Here is a 22786-nt window from a genome sequence, read left to right as displayed (position 1 = left end):
TGCAAAATCTAAGGAAGTGCATCCAGTTGACATGGGTGAACAGTGCAATGTTGAGTTGGTTTGGTGTGACAAAAGCACTGGGAAAATCAAGTTGAGAAGAGGAGTGTGTTATAGGCCTGTTTGTTTGTTTGTTATTTGGTTTTTAGGAGCATTAGCAACTAAGGCCATATTGCTCCCGGGATATGCGGTGGTCATTCCCTGACCTTTCCGCATCCTCCGTATTTGGTGGTCACTGGCTTGAACCCCGGTCTAATCAAGAAGCGTGTGCTACGCACTGCTGCTCCTGCCCACCTGGCTACGGAGGCACCCCGTTATAGGCCTAATGACTCTGATGAGTCATTAGGCCTAAAAGTATGGGCTTGGCACACTCAGGGTCCTGAGCTGGATATCATCATTCTTCTCTTTCTTGATGATTCCTTTCTACTTCTGACTCTCTCAGGGTAATTCAGAATTTTTTTTTTTTTTTTTTTTTGCTGGTGCAGCATAAGCCTCAAGCTTCCTTGCACCATATAGCTAATAATAATAATAATGAGTACAATGAACAACTGTACAAGGAAATAGAGTGGGCCAGTAAATCAGATTGTCTTATAATGAGAGATTTTAACTTCCCAGATATAGACGAACTTCTGGGTTGGTCACTCACACACCAGCAAGACTTTTTTGTAGATTTATTGGATGATTGTTTTCTACAGCAGCATGTTTGAGAGACAGTCAGAGAGAATAATACACACTTGATCTGATTATTAGCAGTGATATTTCATGCATTAAGAATCTGCAGATAAAGGAACCACTAAGTGGCAGTGATCAGTGTACTGATGTGGGATTTACTTAAAGATGTAACTACCATCAGGGATAAGGGGAAGTTTCTGCTTTCATACAGGTGACTACAGTGGTCTCGGAGATTTTTTAACTTCTATACAGTGGGACCAACTGATCATGTTACCAATAGCAAATTCTAAATGGGAAACATTCAAGGAATTAATCTTGGAAGATACTAGGCATTTCATACCAACTAAGAAATACTGTTCAAGGTTTAGGCCTACACGGATGTCAAATGACATAATGAGATTCGTGGCAGGGAAGAAAAATGCATGGGATGCATATAAATTATCAAGAGACAGATACCTATGGTAAATATAAGATAGTATGTAATTAAGTCACAGAGGACTTTAGGCAAGCAAAGGCATATTACGAGACATCTTTGGCAAACAATGCAAAGAAAAACAGTAAAGACTTCTTTTCTTATGTAAACTCTAGAAGGAAGGGGATGAATCAGATTGGTCCGCTTGACATTGACGGTTCGATTGTTGATGAACCTCTTGAGGTAGCTGACAAACTGAATGAGTATTTTGCATCTACATTCACACACGAGGAGGTCTGTAGGGGAGGGGAAGCCAGAAGCTAATCAAACTCTGGCAGGGAGCTAAATGATTTTATAATAACTGGGAGCAAAGTGGAGGATTTTATAATAACTGAGAGCAAAGTGGAGGAATCTATCCAGTTATATTAAAGGAAGCAGCAAAGGAAGTAATCAAACCCTTAGCCAAAATTATGAAAGCTTTCTTGGACTCAGAGGAGGTCCCGGGGAATCAAAGAGTGACACGGGTAATTAGACATGTTAGTCTAACTTCTGTACCGGGTAAAATAACGGAGTCACTGGTTAAGGAAGTGATGCAGGATCTTCTATCCTAGACTGCAGTTATAGTTCAGACACAGCATGGGTTTGTTAAGGAGTGTTGTCTGACAAATCTGATTGGATACTATGTGTTTACAAAGGAACTGGATGCAAAGAATAATTTTGATATCATATACTTGGATATCATTTTTGATATACTTGGATATCAATAAAAGCTTTTAATACTGTGGCCCATGGAAGACTACTATACAAATTGGAGCAGTATGGCATTAAAGGCAAGTTGCTACAATGGATAAAAGGATGGCTGAGTGGGAGAAGACGGAGTGGTTATCAATGGACACGGCTCTTCTTGGACTAATGTTATTAGTGGAGTCCCCCAGGGTTTGGTGCCATTGTTGTTTTTGGCATTTATCAATGATATCGATGAAGGTATATCCGGGCTAATGTCAAAGTTTGCAGACGATACAAAGGTTGGCAGGGTTGTTAATGACAGTATGCTACTGCAACAGAATCTGGAAAAGTTGGGCAGATGGGCTGAGAGGTGGCAACTGAAGTGTAACATTGACAAATGTAAAGTACTGTATATGGAAAGCAGCAACTCCAGAGTAACATATCAACTAGGTGGTACTACACTCAGGGTAGTGGAGAATGAAAAGGAACTGGGGGTAATTGTGCAGCGAGATATGAAGTTTTCTGATCAGTGCAGACAGGCTGTAAGAGTAGCTTATGTCTTATCAATGATATACAGGAATTTTGCTAGCAGGGATAAGTTAGTGGTTGTTCCCTTGTATAATGCAATGGTGAGGCCACTTTTTAAGAAAGATGTAGAGCTGCTGGAACAAGTACAGAGAAGGGCAACAAGATTGGTGAGTGGAACAAAAGGTTGGTGTTACCAAGAAAGGCTTAAGTTCTGCAAATTGCAGTTTCTGGAGACTAGGCACCTGTGAGGTATTCTAATTGAGGTGTATAAGGCCTTGAATGGATTGAGCAAGCTCAATGCTAATGGAATTCTTTCCCTTGCTCAGATTACTCACTTGAGGGGACAAATTCAAATTAAGGAAAGACAATTGTAGAACAGAGAGTTAATTTACCTTTAGCCAGTAGGTGGTCGACAGTTGGAACAAACTTCTATCTGTTGCAGTTGAGGTCAGCAAATTAAGTTCAAGGCAGAACTAGACAAACATTTGGAGTGAATGGATGGGTGAAATGGGAAGGTGTTTTTTTTTGGCTGATGCTATATAAGCTTGCTTTGTTGCATAAGATGCCTCTACTAATGCTAATGATAACAAGAAGCGAGATCTCCATTCCCATACAAATTTGCAGAGGACATATTTTCTGAGCTCAAACTACAGTTCCAGCAACATTTTTCAGACATCAATAAAGTGCAAAAGCAATTAGCATATTTCCAAATCCATTTAACTGTGCAATTGAGCAGCTTCCACCTAACCTTCAATTGGAAGTGTTTAACCTGCAATGTTAAAAGCTGAAAGGCAAATATCAAGAGAAGAATCGAATAGAATTCTATAAATGCCTTCCAAGTGATGAATATGCTCAACTGACATCATATGCTTGTGGATTGACATCTGTATTTGGCACTACCTATCTGCGTGAAAAAGTATTTTCAAATATGAAATACATAATATCTCATTACAGATCAGCATTAACAGATGAACATTTGCAATTGATTTTGATGATAGGGAACACCAACTCTGAACCCCAATTAAGTGAAATATTTCTCCTCTCCCCAAAAATTTTTTCATTCTTCTCATTAATAGACCTGTATTCCAAAAAATTGTACTCAATTATTATAATTATATTTTGAATTTTGTCAATAAAAATTTTGTAGAAATTTGTTTTCTCTCTTATTATATAAGTACCTACATAATATCCTCAATTTTGCCTCTTGGCCTGCAAAGCCTAAAATATTTACTATCTGGCACTTTACAGAAAAGGTTTGCTGACCCCTGCATTAGAGTAATGTACAGGAGTTTTAGTTAGCTAATCCATTAGTTAATTTATATCAATTTGTTGTATTCCTAATCGCAAATAATATAAGAAATAATTTACTTCTTTACATATAATTGTATGGTTATATTTTATATTAATAATCGACTGTGATCATAGCTGAATGAATAATCCAAATGAATATTTAAGCAGCTTAACTGGAATTGGAATTCACCATTCAATTAACTTCTTTTAATATACAGTAAACCCCAGCTATTCGCAGTATCTGTATTCACGGTTTCGCGGTCGCTGATTTAATATAAAATGAGACATAAAAAAAAAAAATGTGAATTTTAAATCGCCGTGAACATTTTCCGCCATAAAAAAACATGGGTGTGGCTAACATCATCTTTCCCGGTCAAAACAGCACTCAGTAAGTGGGGGGGGGGGACAAAATTGCGAGCGTGGATGTTTCTCGCTAATCCTTGTTCAGTATATGTTATGCGCTTGTCATGGAAAGTTTCGTCGTTTGCTTTTAACTTATATGCTTATAAATTGAATAAATTTATCAATTTATAAATTGATATGCTTACAAAAGTGATAAATCTACCATTTTGCAGTGTAAAACAGACTTTTTCGAGTGGGTTAATGGAAGAAAGTGACTTTATTGTGGACAAGATCTTTCTAACCCGTACAAAAATATGGTTACGAATAACAAGGGAAATGTGAAAAGATCAAAGAAGGTGATGACATTAGCGAATAAAATTGAGTTATTAGACAAAATTTCTAATGGTGAAAGTGTCTCCTCAGTGGCAAAACATTATAAAATCACTGAGTCAACGGTACGATCAATCCAAAAATCGGAAGAAAAAATCCGCCGTAGTGTCCGTGAAAACACGCTAATTGTTTCAAAAATTTGCTCTGTAACTCGTGATGTTAAATTAGAAAAAATGGAAAAGGCTTTAAATCTGTGGACAGAAGACCGAACTCAAAATAGAATTCCATTAAGTTCACTCATCATTCGTGAAAAGACAAAACTCCTTTATCAACACTAGCGAAACTGGTGATAGCACTGGCGGGATAAGTTTTTTAGCTAGCAAAGGCGCTGGTTTGAAAGATTTGTTTGAAATTTCTAATAAATATTACATTTAATATTAAATTGTTTCTTATTTTCATTTCGATGCCATATGCTTGCATTTCACTATGTACTGTCTATGTACATAGTCATATTATGAAGGTACATATAATACATACATAGACAAAATTTTAGACTAGTTTTTCTTATATATTTCATACTTCGGAACGGAACCCCTTTATTACTATGGGAGCCATAACTCAGTATTCGCGTTTTTGATATTCGCGGCATTTCTCAGGAACGTAACCCTCGCGAATAGCAGGGGTTTACTGTATTATTAAATCTGTAGTAGCTGAATTAAAGTATATTTAAAATATACAATTATATAATTGTATATTTTAAATATAAAATTATATAATTAATCTGAGATTACCCATATGAAGTACTCTACATCTGTCAATGTGGCAAATAAAGTTGACAACTTATCACTTGACAAATGAAAGATACTTCATATAGGTAGTAATATAGCAGTAATTCCAGATTAACATACCAACTAGGCAGTACCACACTCAGGGTAGTAGGAATAAAGAAGTCCTGGGGATAATTGTGCAGTCAGATAAGAAGTTCTCTGAGCAGTGCAGACAGGTTGCCAAGACAGCTCATGGCTTTTTGTCAATAATATATAAAAATTTTGTCAGCAGGGCTAAAAGGGTTTTACATTAGTGAATCTATATAATATGGATTTAGAGTTAAATAATTTTATAATAATGGCAATGAAGTTGGAAGAGAAACTTCTGTAATTAAACGTGAACCAGGGATAATGGAATCAATCCAATTATATTAAAGGAAGCTGAAAAAGAGGTAGTTAAAACTTTTGGCCATAATAAGTGTAGCTGTAGATTAAAGAGAAGCAACACGAATTGGACATGTGCAAATGCATCTCCTGTTCACAGAGATGAAATGGGTAACTAGACCTGAAAGTTTAAGCTCTACATCAAGGAAAATAATGAAGTCAATAGTTAAAAGAAGTAAAGCAAGCTCATCCTGATAAGAGTGGAGTCTCACAGCTTGGGTTTGTTAAAGGGAGATCATGCCTCAATGATTTACTACTATGAGGTTATCACAATGTAACTGGATGCAAAGAATAATTTTGATATCATGCCTTTAATATTGTACCACATGAACAACTTGTATAAACTGAAGCAACATGGCATTAAGAGGAAGTTAGCACTATGGCTAAGGGGATGATTAAGCGGTAGGAGACAGAGTGGTTATAAATGGCCACTACTCTTCATGGACTGCTATGATGAGTGAGGTTCCACAGGGTGGTCAGCGTTAGGCCTCTTACCGCTTTTAATATTTATTAGTGATACTGTTGTAAGTATTTCAAGTTTAATGTCTGTTTTCCAATGATTTTTTTAATGAACATAATCTGGATATGCTACTTCAGAAGGACATAGGATAATATGGATTTATTATCTTATGTTCTTTATTATCCTTAGCCCTGCTGACTAAACAGATGGGCTGGAAAATAGCAACTGAGGGTTAAAAGTGAGAAATGCAAGGTACTAGATCTGTTTAGCAGTAATCCCAAAATAACATACCATTTTTGTGTTACTAAACTGAAGGTAGTGGTATATATAAAAAAAAAATGTAGGGGTAATCATATGGTCCAACATGAAATTCTCTGAGATTGCAAACAAGCTGGTAGAACAGCTCATGGGGTTCTGTTTGATATACAGCAACTTTACTGGCAGAGACAAAGTTATTTGGTTGGTTTTTGTTTTGACTGGCAGCTTAGGACAATGTGTTGTGTCAAGGGACAAAGAGATGATCATAAATTTGGATAGGACCACGATTAGGCCACATCTGGAATACTGCATATAGATTTGGAAATGCCTGCCACTTAAATAGAAAAATATAGTAATAAAGTAAAAACTACTTAATCTGGAGAGTAAAACAGTTACACAATTATAATGAATGGAATTCTTTAAATTTGTTTCATGAATTAAAATAAATTTATAAAATTCAACACAAGGATACGTTCCAATAAGCTTAGATGACATTGATGTCTTTGCAGCACTTACAATACAGTCTCTCCCCAACTCATCAACATTAATGGTAAGATGCTCTTGAATGTACTTGCATGCCTCTCTGAAATGAAATGAATTAACACGAGAAAATTCCATATAGAGGTAAACAAGATGGCTCAATAAGTTTGCATTGTGAAAATTAATCTGGCAGTATTACACATCAATTTTGTAACACAGAAATACAGAAATTCCAGTTATTTGGGACACACCGGGACTAGTGCATTTTGGCCTGATTAAGCAGCTGCCCCAATTATCCGAAGTTTCACGAAAATAGTTAAAAATACAATGCCCCCCCCTTTACAATTGGTTCACTGTACAATCAAATCAGGTTACGATGGTGTCACCGCTGTAAAGTACCGTTCACTATACAATGTGTAATAAGCACCGGTCATTGTGATCACGTTTGTGAACTGAATTTTAATTCAATTAAACCGCGATTCTAATTAGCGAAAATAGGAGGAATATTATCCACAGGCTATAAAAGTAAAGATATATTAAGTACAAATTTACCCTTTATTACCTTACCAATTAAAAAATTAAATGATACGTGAAATTCGGAAGAATTAATACGTACTGTAATATGTACATACTAACTAAACTAGTTGACATTTCTGTTCACTGCCATTTGTGGGTGGGGATTAAAATTTAAAACAGTAAAACGATAAGCAATCAATAACAAAGAACACTGCACACACAAATTGCAAGTAACACGATAAGCGCAAGTGAGAATGGAGTAACAAATTACGAAGCTTTAAAAATAGGAATGAAGAGAAGATTCTGAAAATTATTTTTTTTATATGATTAAAGATTCCATAGAAGTGTAAACACATTTTACCATAATAACCCACAGAATTCCAGCTGCCAGTATTATCGCAAATTCAATAAGATCGAGTTTACTATCAGTTTACGATAGATTTCACTAACACAAAAGCTCAATAAACAGGTGACTGCTAATTGTTTTTATTGTTTTATGGTTGTGACCTCCAGAAATCCAACCGAACTACGCGGTACGGTCGGAGACAATCGTAGGGTAATCTTCAGTGCAGCAGTCTCCTGCCCCGATTAAACGGCATTTTGTCCCAATTAAGCGAAGTAAACTCTGGCTATTTTCTCAATTGGGTTCTGTTTTTTAAGAGCTGCCCCAATTAACCGGTGGCCCAAGTAACCGGAATCCACTGTATTTGAAAAAAAAATTTCTAGTTTTTTAATTGTGCTTGGAGTGTACTATTGGCCAAATTTTAACTAGTAGATGCAATGCATATTAATTTTATTCATTTTTTAAATAATAATTGAAAATTTTTCAAATATGTTTGTTGGCAACAAACTCATTACTTTTAATGAAAAAACGTTTGTTAATTATACATAATTTCAAAAAAAGTTGGTAACAAGTTTGAAACTATAACACTTCAAGGAATAATGTTACTAAAACTGAGCCAATGCTTTTTTTTTATCATATGTATAAAATGCCTAACGTAAAGTTTGCCACTATTGATGTTGCATATTACCGATTAGTTCATCATCCACCAACTTGTTTTGATATTCATTAATGCATTGTCTCTGTAACCAACTCTCATTCATCTTGTCACTAACAAGATAGGCAGCCTTTATTAATTTACTGATGGGGAGGTGATGTTTTGGCTCATATTTCTAGACTACTGGCAATGCGAGTTAGAGGTGTTAACATCCTGTACATTAATTTTCTTTGAAAATTAACCTTAATTAAGATATTAGTTTTTAATAGATTTCTTTTTATTAAATTTTTTTATTAATCTTTCTAAACTGAGAAAGCACTGGGTTGTATTGTATTTATTACATCAGAAATGACAAATCTGCAGGATAAAGTTTGCTCTTTTTGTTTCATGGCTAACTAAACAATTAAGGCAAACTGTTCTCAGGTATTTATTACATATTTGTTAAAGAAAATAAGAATTTCATGAAATTTTTTAAAAATTCAAATTTTTAACACAGTTTAACTATTTTTATTTAATTATTTTATTATTTTTTTTTTTTTTTGCAAAATTAGATAGTATGAATCAGAGCTGTAATACTCAATATGTTCTACGTTGATAATAATATTAGTAAATTAATAAGAGGGGTTTACCTCAATATAGTACGTGGAACACTTCCGTATGATACCCTCCAGAAATTAAAACGGAAAAAACGAAAAAATCGACAACTTACCGGTACATTAAAGTATAATATAAATAATTAAATAATTAAAGTAAAAATAAATAATTAAATAATCAATTTAACACAATTCAAAATCAATTTAAAACAATTAAAATTCAAATTAACGCAATTAAAAGAATCTAACGAAAATATTCAAAACGATTTTCCTTCCTTGTTAGATTCTTTTAATTGCGTTAATTTAAATTTTAATTGTTTTAAATTGATTTTGAATTGTGTTAAATTGATTATTTAATTATTTATTTTTACTTTAATTATTTAATTATTTATATTATACTTTAATGTACCAGTAAGTTGTCGATTTTTTCGTTTTTTCCATTTTAATTTCTGGAGGGTATCATACGGAAGTGTTCCACGTATATATGAGGTAAACTCCTCTTATTAATTTACTAATATTATTATCAACATAGAACATATTGAGTATTACAGCTCTGATTCATACTATCTAATTAATTTTCAAACTCTTATTGACTATTTCATTCACTTCCTGTCTCTCCAGTAGTATACAATCGATACACACAATTATGGGAGATTTTTTGAATGGCTTGGTACAAAATTACATTAAATCTACACTAAGGTACTCGGCCCAAAGTTACCATATTTCTTTCCTAAAATATTGCCTTCAAAACAACATCGTTCCGAAGTTTGCCAGGGTGAATTTAAATCAAAAAATTTCAGGCATAAAACAACTATCACTGGCGACATCAAAAAAGGAAGGAAAATCGTTTTGAATATTTTTGTTAGATTCTTTTAATTGCGTTAATTTAAATTTTAATTGTTTTAAATTGATTTTGAATTGTGTTAAATTGATTATTTAATTATTTATTTTTACTTTAATTATTTAATTATTTATATTATACTTTAATGTACCGGTAAGTTGTCGATTTTTTCGTTTTTTCCGTTTTAATTTCTGGAGGGTATCATACGGAAGTGTTCCACGTACTATATTGAGGTAAACTTCTCTTATTAATTTACTAATTTTTTGCAAAATGAAAAAGACAGAACCCCCTTAAGAACTGTGTTACAATGGTGAGAGATTTTATGCTTACAAAAATAGCTAATGTTCAGCATTACCTCAATAAAACAACACATGAAACAAAAACACAATGATTTCATATAATTATTTAATAATTATTAAATAGTACTCCCATTCAAGTTCTATTTCAACTGATCATTAAATTTAGCAATTAATTATGCATTACAAATATACTGAACCCAGTAGTGGTTGTGCAAAAAGATCCCTTTGTCCAAACATTTCTGGTTCGAGGTTAAGGGAAAACTTTCTATACTTTCCAAAATATGGATATTGTTTTACTAAATCAGTTTCTGAAGTGAAATTTTAGTTTTCACAACATGACTGCAAGAAAATACCTGTCAGGTGCAGCACAACCATTATTGCAACTTTTTTGTTCAGTGATTGCACTGCAGCCCCAATAAATAAATAAATATCTACCACATGTGTGCATTGTATATTTCTTAAGTGTGTTTGCAAATATACACTCCTGCCTAAAAGTTTGGAATCACATTTAATTTTTCTTAATTTTCAAGGTTATTATTAAAATAGGACCAACTTGTTTACCAATTTTTATTAAAATATTTTCTATTATGTATAAAAATCACAAAGTTTAAATAATATTTAAGAAATTTCTAGCATATTCGAGACTATTCCAGAAGGGTGTAGAAGATTCCTGCACATTGTAGAACATTGTCGAATATTACTGAATGATGCAGATGATTCTAGGAAGTGGGAGTATTGTTTCAATATTATAGAAGATTGCAAGATAATCCTAAAGCATTTTGCAATAATATAAAATGAGGAATAACAGCTGTAGCTTATAAAATCAAACACCTGTCATTAAGAAAGAGTGTCTGCTGTAAGTTTTGTGTTTTATGATAAACATGACAAGAAATAAGGAACTGAGTATTGGAAAAAGTGCTATTATAACTCTGTATAAAGAAAGTTATTCCGTGAGAAGCATTGGCAAAAAAAGGTGTTTCATTTAAAGGAGTACAAACTATCATTCAGCAATTCAAGGAGACTGGAAGGACAAGCCATGATCAGGACGATCGCATGTAAACAACAGAAGCAATAAAACCATAAAACAGATTTCTAATCAAAAACTTACTGCACCTGAAATTCAAGCAGAGTTCAACACATGATTTCGTATAATAATTATTGTATGAAACAGAGAAACTCCTGTGTCCATACTGACTGTAAAACTTCATCTTAAACAATATCAGGACTTCATGGTTGTGTAGTGGTCCGAAAATCCCTATTAAAACCGGAAAAATCGAAAAGAGTGGTTGGATAATTGAAGAGTGAAAAAACATATTGTGTAAGGATGAATCCAAATTGGAAATTTTTGGATCCAAGCATTGAGTTTATATGAGATGAGCAACTGAAGAAAAGAATGGTACCACATTAAGTGCCGAAAGTTGGGCAGAGTGATGACGACATCATGATTTGGGGTTGTTTCTCTTTTTTTTTTTTTTTTTTCTGGAGTGGGCAACATCATCAGAATTGAAAGATGTTTACAAAAAAGAAGGCTATAAAACATTCTTGAACATAATGCAATATCCTCTGGACTTTTGACTTTGTGGAAGAAATTTTATGTCAAAACAAGACAATGATCCGAAGCACAGCTTTAAGCTGTGCAGCAACTAAACAACTGGAGGGTGTATTGCAAATTATGGTGTGGCCACCCCAATCACCCAACTTAAACCAATAGTTTTTATGGGAAACCTTAAAATTGCTTGGAATAACATTAGACAAGACACTATTATAAACTTAATCGTCAGAATGCCACATCTGTGAAAGGCAGTGATAAAATCTTGTGGAGGATATTTTATTTTAATATTAATCATTCAATTATTTTTACTGTAGAATTTTCAATGGTTAATAAAACATCTTAAAATACTTTGTAGTGTTGTTTTTATTATATTACACCTTACATTGTCATAGCTAATTTCAAAAAATTAACGAAAACACATGCTCTTTTTTTCCACACAAATTGTATGGAAAAAAGAAATTTGTATTTTAAATGTAGTTTTAAATGCAGTATTGTTAGCTTTAGACAGACCATGTACACAGTTTACATGTATGCAAGGCTCATGAACATGGTGTCACTTGCAAAGAAATAATACATAGAAAGAAAAGAAACTTTAAACAAAAACACACTGGAGAAGAGTAATAAATATTATACAGTTGTAATTAAACCGATAAAGCAAAGTTTAAAGAACATAAAACTACAGTTTTATGTTCTCTAAACTTTTATTAGGTGTTCTATAAATTTATAAACTCAATTAATTGATTAGAAAATAACTATATTTAATTTTAATTTCTATTACTCATAGAAAAATAAAAACACATTTAAGAAAAAAAAATCAAATGCATCTGAAATGCAGACTACGAACATTAACTTCTTTAATATTTATATATATAGCATATATACAGAAAGGCATGCATATGTAATATTGAATTTCACATGCCACCTAGTGAAACTTAAAAATGAAAGCAACTTATAGCATGTTTTACACAGATAAAACATGCACATAGTAAATGCTCGATTTTAGAGAACTCAATTTAAAGTTAGAAAACATTTCACTGGCACTAGAGTATTTATGAAATATGAAAAACTGGGAACTCGTGAAGCACAACAGCTAACAGTAACCTCTTTAGATTGTTTATGGATGAGCTTGCTATCATATTATAATCAATTATAATGTATCATGGCCTCTAAGAAAAACTGGTGAGAAGAGAAAACATTTGCATCTCAGTACAGCACAGAAAATATTAAGGCTCTTAGAGAGTTTAAAGTACCTAGCTCTGAAGATTCACCAGTATTTCAACTTCAGCTTCAATAGCTCCAACTCTGAACAAAACATTTTCCAGCCACAAACTCACAGCCACAGTAAATTATCTTACGCTAATTATGTATTATATATTAATCAATAAAGTCAAGGTAAATAAGAGCTTGTTTTTATATTGTTTAACTTATTTCATCATTTCTACTGCATACACATACAGAGTAACTCTTTTAATATTTAGTTGAATGGAATACAAATTATTTCGGAAAAACTTCTGATTTAATGGGCATTCCCCAATAATGAACACCCCTTTCCCTATTAGTCCATGAAATCAAGAGTTTACGGTACATATATTTTTTTAATATTTGTTTGCATAATATATATGCAGAAATACATGTGCATGCACAAGTTTGAAATTTCGTACCCTTAACAAATTTATGAACTATAAAATGGAAGTGACTAATAATTTCATGGTTACATTTTTTATGTTTAAAAAAATATATATTGAAAATTACAAGTGGGACATTTTTAAAGTTATGTTTTCATAAAAAAATTAAATTCATATAATTAATGCAATCTGTTTGTAAAAGGACACACACTGATATAATCAAATCAGAATAAAAAAAAAAAACTGTTCAGAAATAATAATAATAATAATAATAAAAGTCTTGCACCCATCATGTATAAAGAAACCACTTCCTTACAACAGGGGGTGTGATCATTGTTGGATTAATCTTTATAGCTCATATGGCAGCCTGCCCTTCATTTGGAAATGAATAGGGCTTCAATATGAAACTGAAAAGTGAATTTATATCCAGAAACTCACCTTGAAATTCCAAATGCTTCACACTTAACAGCAGGTGATCTTTGCTAGAGAAAAAAAAGCCATGTATTAAGTGTTCCTAGGATTTAATTTAGTGACAGCCAGCTAATAAATGATGAAATTATCAAGAAACCACAACACTCCTGTGCACACTGATGCAAACAGCATATGTAGCATTTAAGAGATAGGCAAAATTTGCAACAGATTAGTTGGTAGTCTAATATAGAAATCTGGTTGAATTTGAATATGTGACAATGGATTAGCACATGTTGACAATAATAACAATGCACTAAAGAGAGCAGAGAGACAGTAGCTCTTATGGAATTTAACAGAGGCATGCCCAATCACACATTTACTTACTCTGAGAGCAAAAATGGAAAACCCAATTTATCAAGTTTGAAAATAGAGAAGACAAATCCTTTCAATGGTAGTTGTAGTTAAAGAAAATTTGAACAAACAGGTATTTAATTATGTAAGTTTTAACCAGATTGAAGAAAATTAGCAATTTTCTTCAATCTGGTTAAAAATGGTATTTAGACTCCTCAAAGTGAAGATTTTAATCAGAAATCCAGAATGCACAGTACCTGTTACAGTTTTTGCAGAGCTGATTAATTATATGAAATAACTGCCCTTTGAAATCCAATTCTTGATAAAATCTCTATGAAATTTTATCATAAGTAACTTACAGATACATATGAATTGAAAATTAATGAGAAATACTGATGTATTTTGTATTACAGATACTTTATTTTAACCCTTTGCAGTCCAGTATTATTTTCAGTCTTCCCCATTCAGTCTAGCTCTAACAATCAAACAAATGTTCAAAAATTATTTATTTTTGGGTTCACATGAGCTAATACATAAAACAGTATGACAAAACAGTTTAAAAAATATAATGCAATATTTCTTCCTGGAAGAAAATATTCACAAAGCCTTCCATCTAGATAATTGACAATGTTTTTTTACTATAGACCCCTACTTTGAATTTCTTCTTTGTCCTTTTGTGGTTGGGAAAAGATTCAACATGCAAAATATTCATTACTAACGAATCAGATGACATCACAGGGCTTCAAGTACAGGAACCATTGTCAGGAAGTGATCATGCAATCGTTAGTTGGAAGGTGTTGCAGTAGTTAAAGGTAAAGGCATGGGTTTTAACTTCAGAAGAGAGGACTTTGACAGTTTAAGGCACTATGTGGCATCTGTGAATTGGGTGGATTTCCAAGGGATCACAAATACATTTGAATTATGGAATACTTTTAAACCAAAAATACCTTTAAGAAAATAATGCAGGAGGAGGATGCAGAAATGGTTGACTAGGGAGCTGGCTAGTCAAACAAAGCAGAAAAAGATGGCATGGGACAATTACAGAGTGATGAAAAGTACTGAAGCCTACAACAGCTACAAATTGATCTGTAATAGTACCAATGATAAAGAAAATTTCCTAGCTTTTTGTAATTTTGCAGATAAATTGTTTGCACATAGGAAGAGACTAATTGGAGTTGATCTGTAAAGAGTGATGCCAAGTAATCTAGAGTTTGTGTTCAAGAACAAGAACTATTATGCTTTTTTGTCCATTAAATGTATTTTCTGTAAATAAGTCCTTAGTTTTCTTTTCTTAAGTAAATATGTTGGTTCCACGATGGTAATGATGTTGTGTTTTGTAGATTATTTGCTATAAATTTGATCTCTGAGTTTAATACTGAAATCTGGTAGTGTCGGATCAGATAATCATAGCATCAGCAAAAAAAAAAAAGACAAGGAGAAAAAAATACAAAGAGAAGGAGGGGAAAAAAAAAAAAAAGTTGAGGCAAAGTGTCCTGTACATTGTACAGTGTCCTGAGTCCTGTACAATGACTGGACAAGTGTGTCTGGTTGCTGTGGCCTAATAGTAATACTTTTGAAATGGTGTTAATTAATGTAATGAAGTGTTATTTATAGTTTTGGTTTACTGATTAAGTCCCCCAGGAGTGGTGATCATACTCACTTAGCTAACAGTAAACATTGTATATAGATACTTTTTTTTTTGTTGTTGTATTTTATTTCATTAATTTATTATTATTTTTTATATATATATATATATTTTTTTATTATTATTATTATTTATTATTTATTTTTTTATTAGTATTATTTTTTTTCACTCTATACACTACTGTAAACTTTTCTCTTCTATTTCATGGGAGGTCTATCTCTTCCCCTTATCTTCTATCCAACCTCTCCATCCCTTACAATCCCCATACTTCAATTCTTATCCCCACTTCCTTTCCCTTGGGGCTCCCAGGCTTGCCTGATAACCCCAGTAAGAGTCTCGGCTAGAAAGTGGACCCTGGTGCGCCTCCTCATGGCCAAGGTGTCCCCTGGCTCCAAAGTCGCCAGTGCCGGCACTCAACACAACAAGATACATACTTACACACCTACATACATACACTTGCCAGCCTTCACCTTTTCAGATGCTACAGTGGCATATAGGGGAAACCCTGCAGACTGCAATTGAAACAAACACACCTTGACCTTGTAATAGTACCATAAATAAGATCAGGGAGGCCAGGCTGTGAATGAGAAAGCATTGGCTAAGAGAGCAAAGAATGGAGGCAATTTTTCATGTATGTGAATACAACAAAGAAGAAAGCTAATCAGAAAGGACTCTTGTGCACTGGGTGTGGGAAAGTCTTAAATAGCCAAGCTGATGTAGATGAATTGAATAGGTACTTTGCATCGGTCTTTACTGACAAAAGGTGCTTCATGCTGAGAAGATGCTGTGTGAGTGAGGCTGAGCCATATGAAATTAGTAATGTCGTAATTACAGATAACTGTTTATTAGAAATACTTTTGAGCATAAAGGCAAGTAAGGCTCCCAGAGTTGATGGCATATACTCTGCAGTTTTGAGGGAGTGTACTGAACCATTGAGGTTAATTATTTTGTTTTATTTTATTTTTTCTTTTGTTAGTTGTTGGCGCATCGGCTTCAGTGGCCATATTGCACCTCCCAAGGTTTTTGCATTTTGTACTCTGATCCAAGCCCGAGGCAGGATTCGAACCCACGACCTTTGGGTTGCCAGGTAGGCACTTTACCCATCCGGCTAGCCTGGTCGGCGAGGTTAATTATGAGGGCACCTTTGGACTCGGGGGAGATTCTTTTGGATTGGAGAAGTGCAAATGTATCAGCAATACATAAAAGCAGTTAGTAACTACAGACCGGTTAGTCTGATTTCAGTGGAATGAAAAATCTTAGAGGTAATGATTAAGAGTGCAATCCAGGCATTTAGATAGATATGGCATTCTGAAGGACACACAACATGACTGTGTTAAGGGAAAATCATGCTTAAGTAACTTAGTAGGCTATTTTGGCACCGTTACTCATGAGCTGAATTTAGGGAACAATTTCGACATTAGTTGATCTGGTTTTAGCAAAGCATTTGACTTGGTCCCTCATGAGAGTTTGCTGAACAGGATGGGATTACTGGTAAAGATTCTAAAATGGAATGCTGGGCGGCTGCAGGGCAGAAGGCAGAGGGTTGGGTTCCTCAAAGATCGGTTCTTGGACTACTTTTGTTTCTCATTTTCATAAATGACATTGAAGTAGGAACAGAAGACGTGATGTCAAAATTTGCAGATGACGTAAAGATTGGCAGAGTCCTTAATGATCAGTGCCAAACAGAGCTCCTTTGGGATGACTTGAACAGACTTCAAAGGTGGTCACAGAAGTGACAGCTTCTTAATACTGCTAAATGCGCGGTCTTACACTTGGGGAATAGCAACCCACAAATAAATTATACACTGAGTGGGGTTGAATTAAAAACAGTGGAGAAGGAAAGGGATCTGGGAGTTACAATATGGGCAGATGTGCAATTTTCTGAACAGTGTAAACATGCAGCCACGAAATCCAATGGTGTCCTATCGATGATTTAGCGAACGTTATCCTGTAGAGATAGGACGTCATAATCCTACTGTTGTAAGACCACATTTGGAATACTGTGTTCAAAAATGGAGACCACATCTGAAAAAAATACATTGAGCTTCTTGAAAGGATCCAAAGATTGGCAACTCAGGTGAGATCGCAGCAGGATGACCATATGAAGAAATGCTCCGATTATGTGGGCTACAGAGCTTGGCAACCACGTGCTTCGGAGGTGACCTGATTGAGGTTTATAAAGCTCTGAGAGGGATTAGTAAAATGAATGCAGGTGGATTCTCACAGTTATAAAAAATTATAACTGTTTTTGTGATGATAATTTGGCATTTAGACATTGTTCTGAAAATCCCATTCAAAATCCATTTTGGGATTGATTGGGCTATTTTCCTGATTGTACTCAAGTGGCCATAACTTTGTTACTATTGGTAGGATTGACCCATAGTAGGTAAATACTACACTTTTACTACTACCCCATAGTAGTAAACCAATCATTTACTTATTTTTAGTGCCATCTGGCAGTTTTGTATGGAGATATTGAATTTTAAACTTTAACTAGTTTCTAAGGTGTTTATATGGAAAATAGAAATAACTGGTACGAAAAAATATTATGGAACTGTTTATGAACCTGTTCCCTTTCTGACTGGAACTGTTTCCAGCTGTAGATTGTGGCTTTTCTTGCTTTTTAGGATTTTCATCCAGGAACAGTGTATTGGAAAGCTGTTACTTGCTGTATTTAGTGAATTAAACTGTCTGCTTTACTGATTTCATCCAAGAACTGTTTTAGGTGAAAATATCATTCTCTTATATGCAGTAGCTTGTTGTGTATCTATAAAAAGTTGATTTTTTTTTTTTTTTAGGTTAATAATTTCTATAATTTTATAATTTTTATAATAATTTCTATTGTATTACTATGGAATCTAGCAAATCTAGTGACGTGACACATTGGACAATTTTTCACCCTTATTGACTCCTCAAATTTAAAAGAATCGGCTGAAAACTTAACTCTTACTTTACACTCGATTCCACCTAGGGTTGAACTTGCTCAGCTGGACCCTAAGGATATTCCTTTGATGGATGCTTCTTCCTCAGGGTTGTCCTCTACTGGACCTGGTGGTTCTTTGACTTACCCCCCCCCCCTATTGAGGCTGCAAACCATTCACAAACTGCTCAATACTTGGGATCTTACTCTAAGTTTTTTCTTTACATGTTGCCCTTGCAGATATACTTAACGAAGGTGGAAGATTAACTAAGTGTGTGATTGCAGGCATACAAGATGTATAAATAAATAAATAAATTTTCCGTTTATACTCCGGGGCGACTAAACGGTCAGAGGAGTTTACAAGATACACAGAATACAAGAAACAGTACCGTATTCAGCAGTCACGGGCTCGAAACCCGGTCACTCAAGGCACGTGTACTTATGCACCCGTGCGCCTGACCACTAGGCTATGGCGGCTGCCATGGAACAACTTATGATGAACGTGATTCTTGAGAACGAAAGAATGAAAGGCATGCTGAATGAAAAGCAATTCCAGTTAAACTACAGAAAAATTAGAACTTTGGTTTCGCTAGCTAAATGTCAACAGCTGAGAAAAATAGAGATGTTCATTAGCATTAGCAGAGACATACGATGCAAGAAAGCAAGCATATGCAGAATCAGCCCTCCATTCGTTCCAAATGCCTGTCCAACTCAAGCCTTAAATTTATTTAGGCTATCAACTTCCATAACAAAAGATGGCAGTCTGTTCCACCAATCAACCACCTACTGGCTAAAGACAAATTTCTGCACATCTATTCTACAACTGTCCTTCCTCAATTTGAATCTATGACCCCTCAGGTTCTTAATCTGAGCAAGAGGAAGAATCTCATCAGCATTCAACTTGCTCAACCCATTCAAGGCCCTATACACCTCAATCAGATCACCTCGCAGGTGCCTACTCTCCAGGTGCTGCAATTCGCAGAACTTAAGCTTTTCTTGGTAAGAGCACCCCTTTGTTCCCCCTCACCAATTGTGTTGCCCTTCTTTGTACTCGTTCTAGCTACTCTACATCCTTCCTGAAATGAGGCCTCCAGACCTGTACACAGTACTCTAGGTGTGGCCTGAACATTTCCTTGTACAACGGGATAATCACCTTCCTGTCCCTGCTAGCAAAATTCCTATATATCATTGACAAGACTCCATGACCTGGCCTGCTCAGCAAACTTCATATTTGAATGCACAATTACCTCCAGGTCTTTTTCGTTTTCCACTTCCCTGAGTGTAGTACCACACAGTTGGTAAGTTTCTGTTGGGTTATTGCTACCCTTATGCAGTACTTTGTATTTGTCAATGTTAAACTTCAGTTGCCACTTCTCAGACCATTTGCCCAACTTATCTAGGTAGAGTTAAAGTAGTAAACTGTCTTTACTGTTGTTAACAACCTTGCCAACCTTTGTATCATCTGCAAACTTGGACATTAAACCTGATATACCTTCATCAATATCACTGATAAATACTGAAAACAACAATGGGTCCAACACCGAACCCTGGGGAACTCTACCAATTACATTTGTCCATGAAGAGCAGTGTCCATTGATTACCACTCTCTGTCGTTTCCTCAACTCAACCATCCTTTTATCCACTGTAGCAGCTTACCCTTAATGCCATACCTCTCCAATTTGTACAGCAGTCTTCCATGTACAACAGTATCAAAAGCTTTCCTGAAATCCAAGTACATGACATCAAAATTATTTTTGACATTGTTCCTTTGTGACCACATCATAGCATCCAATCAAACTGGTCAGACAAAACCTTTAACAAACCCATGCTGTCTTAACTATTACTGCAGTCTTGTCTAGATGATCCTGCAATGCTTCTCTAACCAGTGACTCCATTATTTTCCCTGGAATACAAATCTGGAGGAATGACCTGTTTCTTCTGCCCCTCCTGCTGTGACTGCTATGAGTTATGCCCAGGCTACTGGGTTATATATCCCTACTAACACAACTAATAAATTTACTCCTTCAAAGACACCATTGGAAGAGCACATGATCTTAATCAAAGCTACTGAAGGAAGTTCATTTACTACAAGTGAAGAAGTCCGCCAAGAAATTAAGACTAAACTTGCTCCTAAAATCAAGGATGTTAAAATAAAGTCCATGTGAAAGTTTCAAGATAACTGTGTTCTCACCAAAGCTGCTACATCTGATGAATTGGAAAAAATTAAAAATTGCACCAGCTAGCATGATAGCGGACTCAAGACTGAACCCGAGAAACTGAGATCCACAATTGTAATTTATGACATCAATAAAGATGTAAAGATTGAAGACATTCTTGATGATCTTTATCATACAAATCATAAGGAGTATGGCTTCTCCTTGGATGAGATGAAAGAGCAAGTATGGCTCAAATTTTCGACAAGCCCAAAACAAAATAAAACCAATATCAATTGGATTCTTGAGGTCTCTCGTAAGATGAGGAAAATGCTTTTGTCTAATCATCGAGTTTACTTGGGATGGACATCCCAATTCTGTTAAAGATTATACTATCGTGCCTAGGCTACTATTCTGCTCGTATTTGTTTGCAAGCACAGCAAACTTGTGGTCACTTTGGCCTGGTCAGTCACTCTCATCTTAATCTTACTGACTTGGAATTTCATGATGTTGAAGATCAGGTGACTTTGTTCAAGGCAACATTTTACAGACGTGTGATGATTACATCCCGTTCAAGAAAAGAAAACCTTACTATGTTCCATGGTGGCCCGCTGACTTGACTCACTTAAAATCACTACCTTGTTCAGCTAGACACAAGTTTCAAAGGGCTTGTATTCGCCCTGTGCAAATACAAGCCCCGTGAGTGCCAAAATTGCAAAAAACATAAAAGAAGCTGTACTCATTCATTTTGTGATGCAACATGCCAAGAGTATTTAAAAGCATTGGAGATTATCAGGGCCAAAACTTGTTATGAATAAAATACCAAATTCTCTAAACTCAACAGGTGATAAACACTACTAAGATTAAATTTTTGCAATGAATTGTATGAGATCTATTTTGGTCATGAATGACCTGACAACTATAACTTTGAAACATGGCATTCAGGTTCTTGCAATTCAAGAACCGTACTCCTTCAAAGGACTAGTTAAAGGCTTACCGATGAGGTATATGATCATCTCCTTGGACCCAGTCATTACTGGAACTGGTCAATACACCAGAAGAATAGTCTGGACTGCTGTAATCATCCCAGATCAATCATTAACTGCACCCGGATCTCTAACTTATGTACTGGGCATGTGGCCTGTGCATCCATAGAAGGTTCCTTTGGACAACTATTTGTTGTTTCGTTGTACTAGTGCACACAGTATCAGGACTCAATTTTATTGATTACACTGAATGAATACAGATACTACAGAGTAAGCATATACTTCTTTTGGACATTAATGCAAACTATCTACTGGAACAGTCCTTAAACTGATGACAAAGGCCAGTCGTTGGAGGACCTGATCCTCTCTCATCGTCTGAAAATTTTGAATATACGGGGACATTCGCAAACTTGTGTCACTTCTTGAGATCCTTCCTACATAGATGTCTCCTTGGCTCCGCAACAATTGCTTCTTGTATTGTTGATTGGTTGGTTGGTTCACTGTAGTTGGTCAAGGAGTGACCACAATGTCATTACTTTTTTCTTATTGTGGTGATATTCTTTGGTCGAGATGTGACTACCTTGATTTCACCAGGTTTCAAACCAAGCTGACTAAATAGAGTTTATTTGAATCGTTTTTAAAACAGTCTCTCTCTCATCTTAATCTCACTGACTTGGAATTTCATGATGTTGAAGATCAGGTGACTTTGTTCAAGGCAACATTTTACAGGCGTGTGATGATTACTTCCCGTTCAAGAAAAGAAAACCTTACTATGTTCCATGGTGGTCCGCTGACTTGACTCACTTAAAATCACTACCTCGTTCAGCTAGACGCAAGTTTCAAAGGGCCAAATGGAACAGAAACCGTAATCCTCTGGGCATTATAGTTCTGCAGACTCAGTACAGGAATGCCCATAGGTAATATCACCAAGAAATTTATAGGAGAAAGAAAGCTGTATGGGAAAATCTTGTCAATTTCCAAGGAAATAGTGATCCCTGAGGTTTGATTTATAAGCTAATCAATAGCAAGCTTTCCCCTGGAACATCTATCAAACTGAATGACGACTTGGAGACACTCTCTTGGGCTTCATCTTCGAATAAAATTTTGGATCTTATTATTCACCAGGATGATGGTTCTCTTGAAACTGCAGAACAAATCACTATAATCGATGGTAACTCTAATTATGTTGT

The 22786-nt window shown here is 34.9% G+C and overlaps 1 protein-coding gene across 1 annotated transcript in view; it reads right to left on the bottom strand.

Annotated features, from left to right (window-relative positions):
- CCT1 (chaperonin containing TCP1 subunit 1) overlaps positions 1–22786 on the bottom strand; it is a 184686-nt gene that overhangs the window by 100477 nt on the left and 61423 nt on the right. The window contains exon 5 of the mRNA XM_090375994.1: positions 6699–6809. Within this exon, the coding sequence (XP_090232120.1) occupies positions 6699–6809 (111 nt within the window). The remainder of the gene's footprint in view (positions 1–6698; positions 6810–22786) is intronic.

Source organism: Mastigoproctus giganteus, chromosome 6 (genome assembly GCF_048544385.1).
Source record: "Mastigoproctus giganteus isolate SK-2022 chromosome 6, ASM4854438v1, whole genome shotgun sequence".
Taxonomy (NCBI): Eukaryota; Metazoa; Arthropoda; class Arachnida; order Uropygi; family Thelyphonidae; genus Mastigoproctus; species Mastigoproctus giganteus.
Note: the sequence above shows the minus strand (reverse complement) of the source record. Positions and strands in the feature narration are given on the sequence as shown.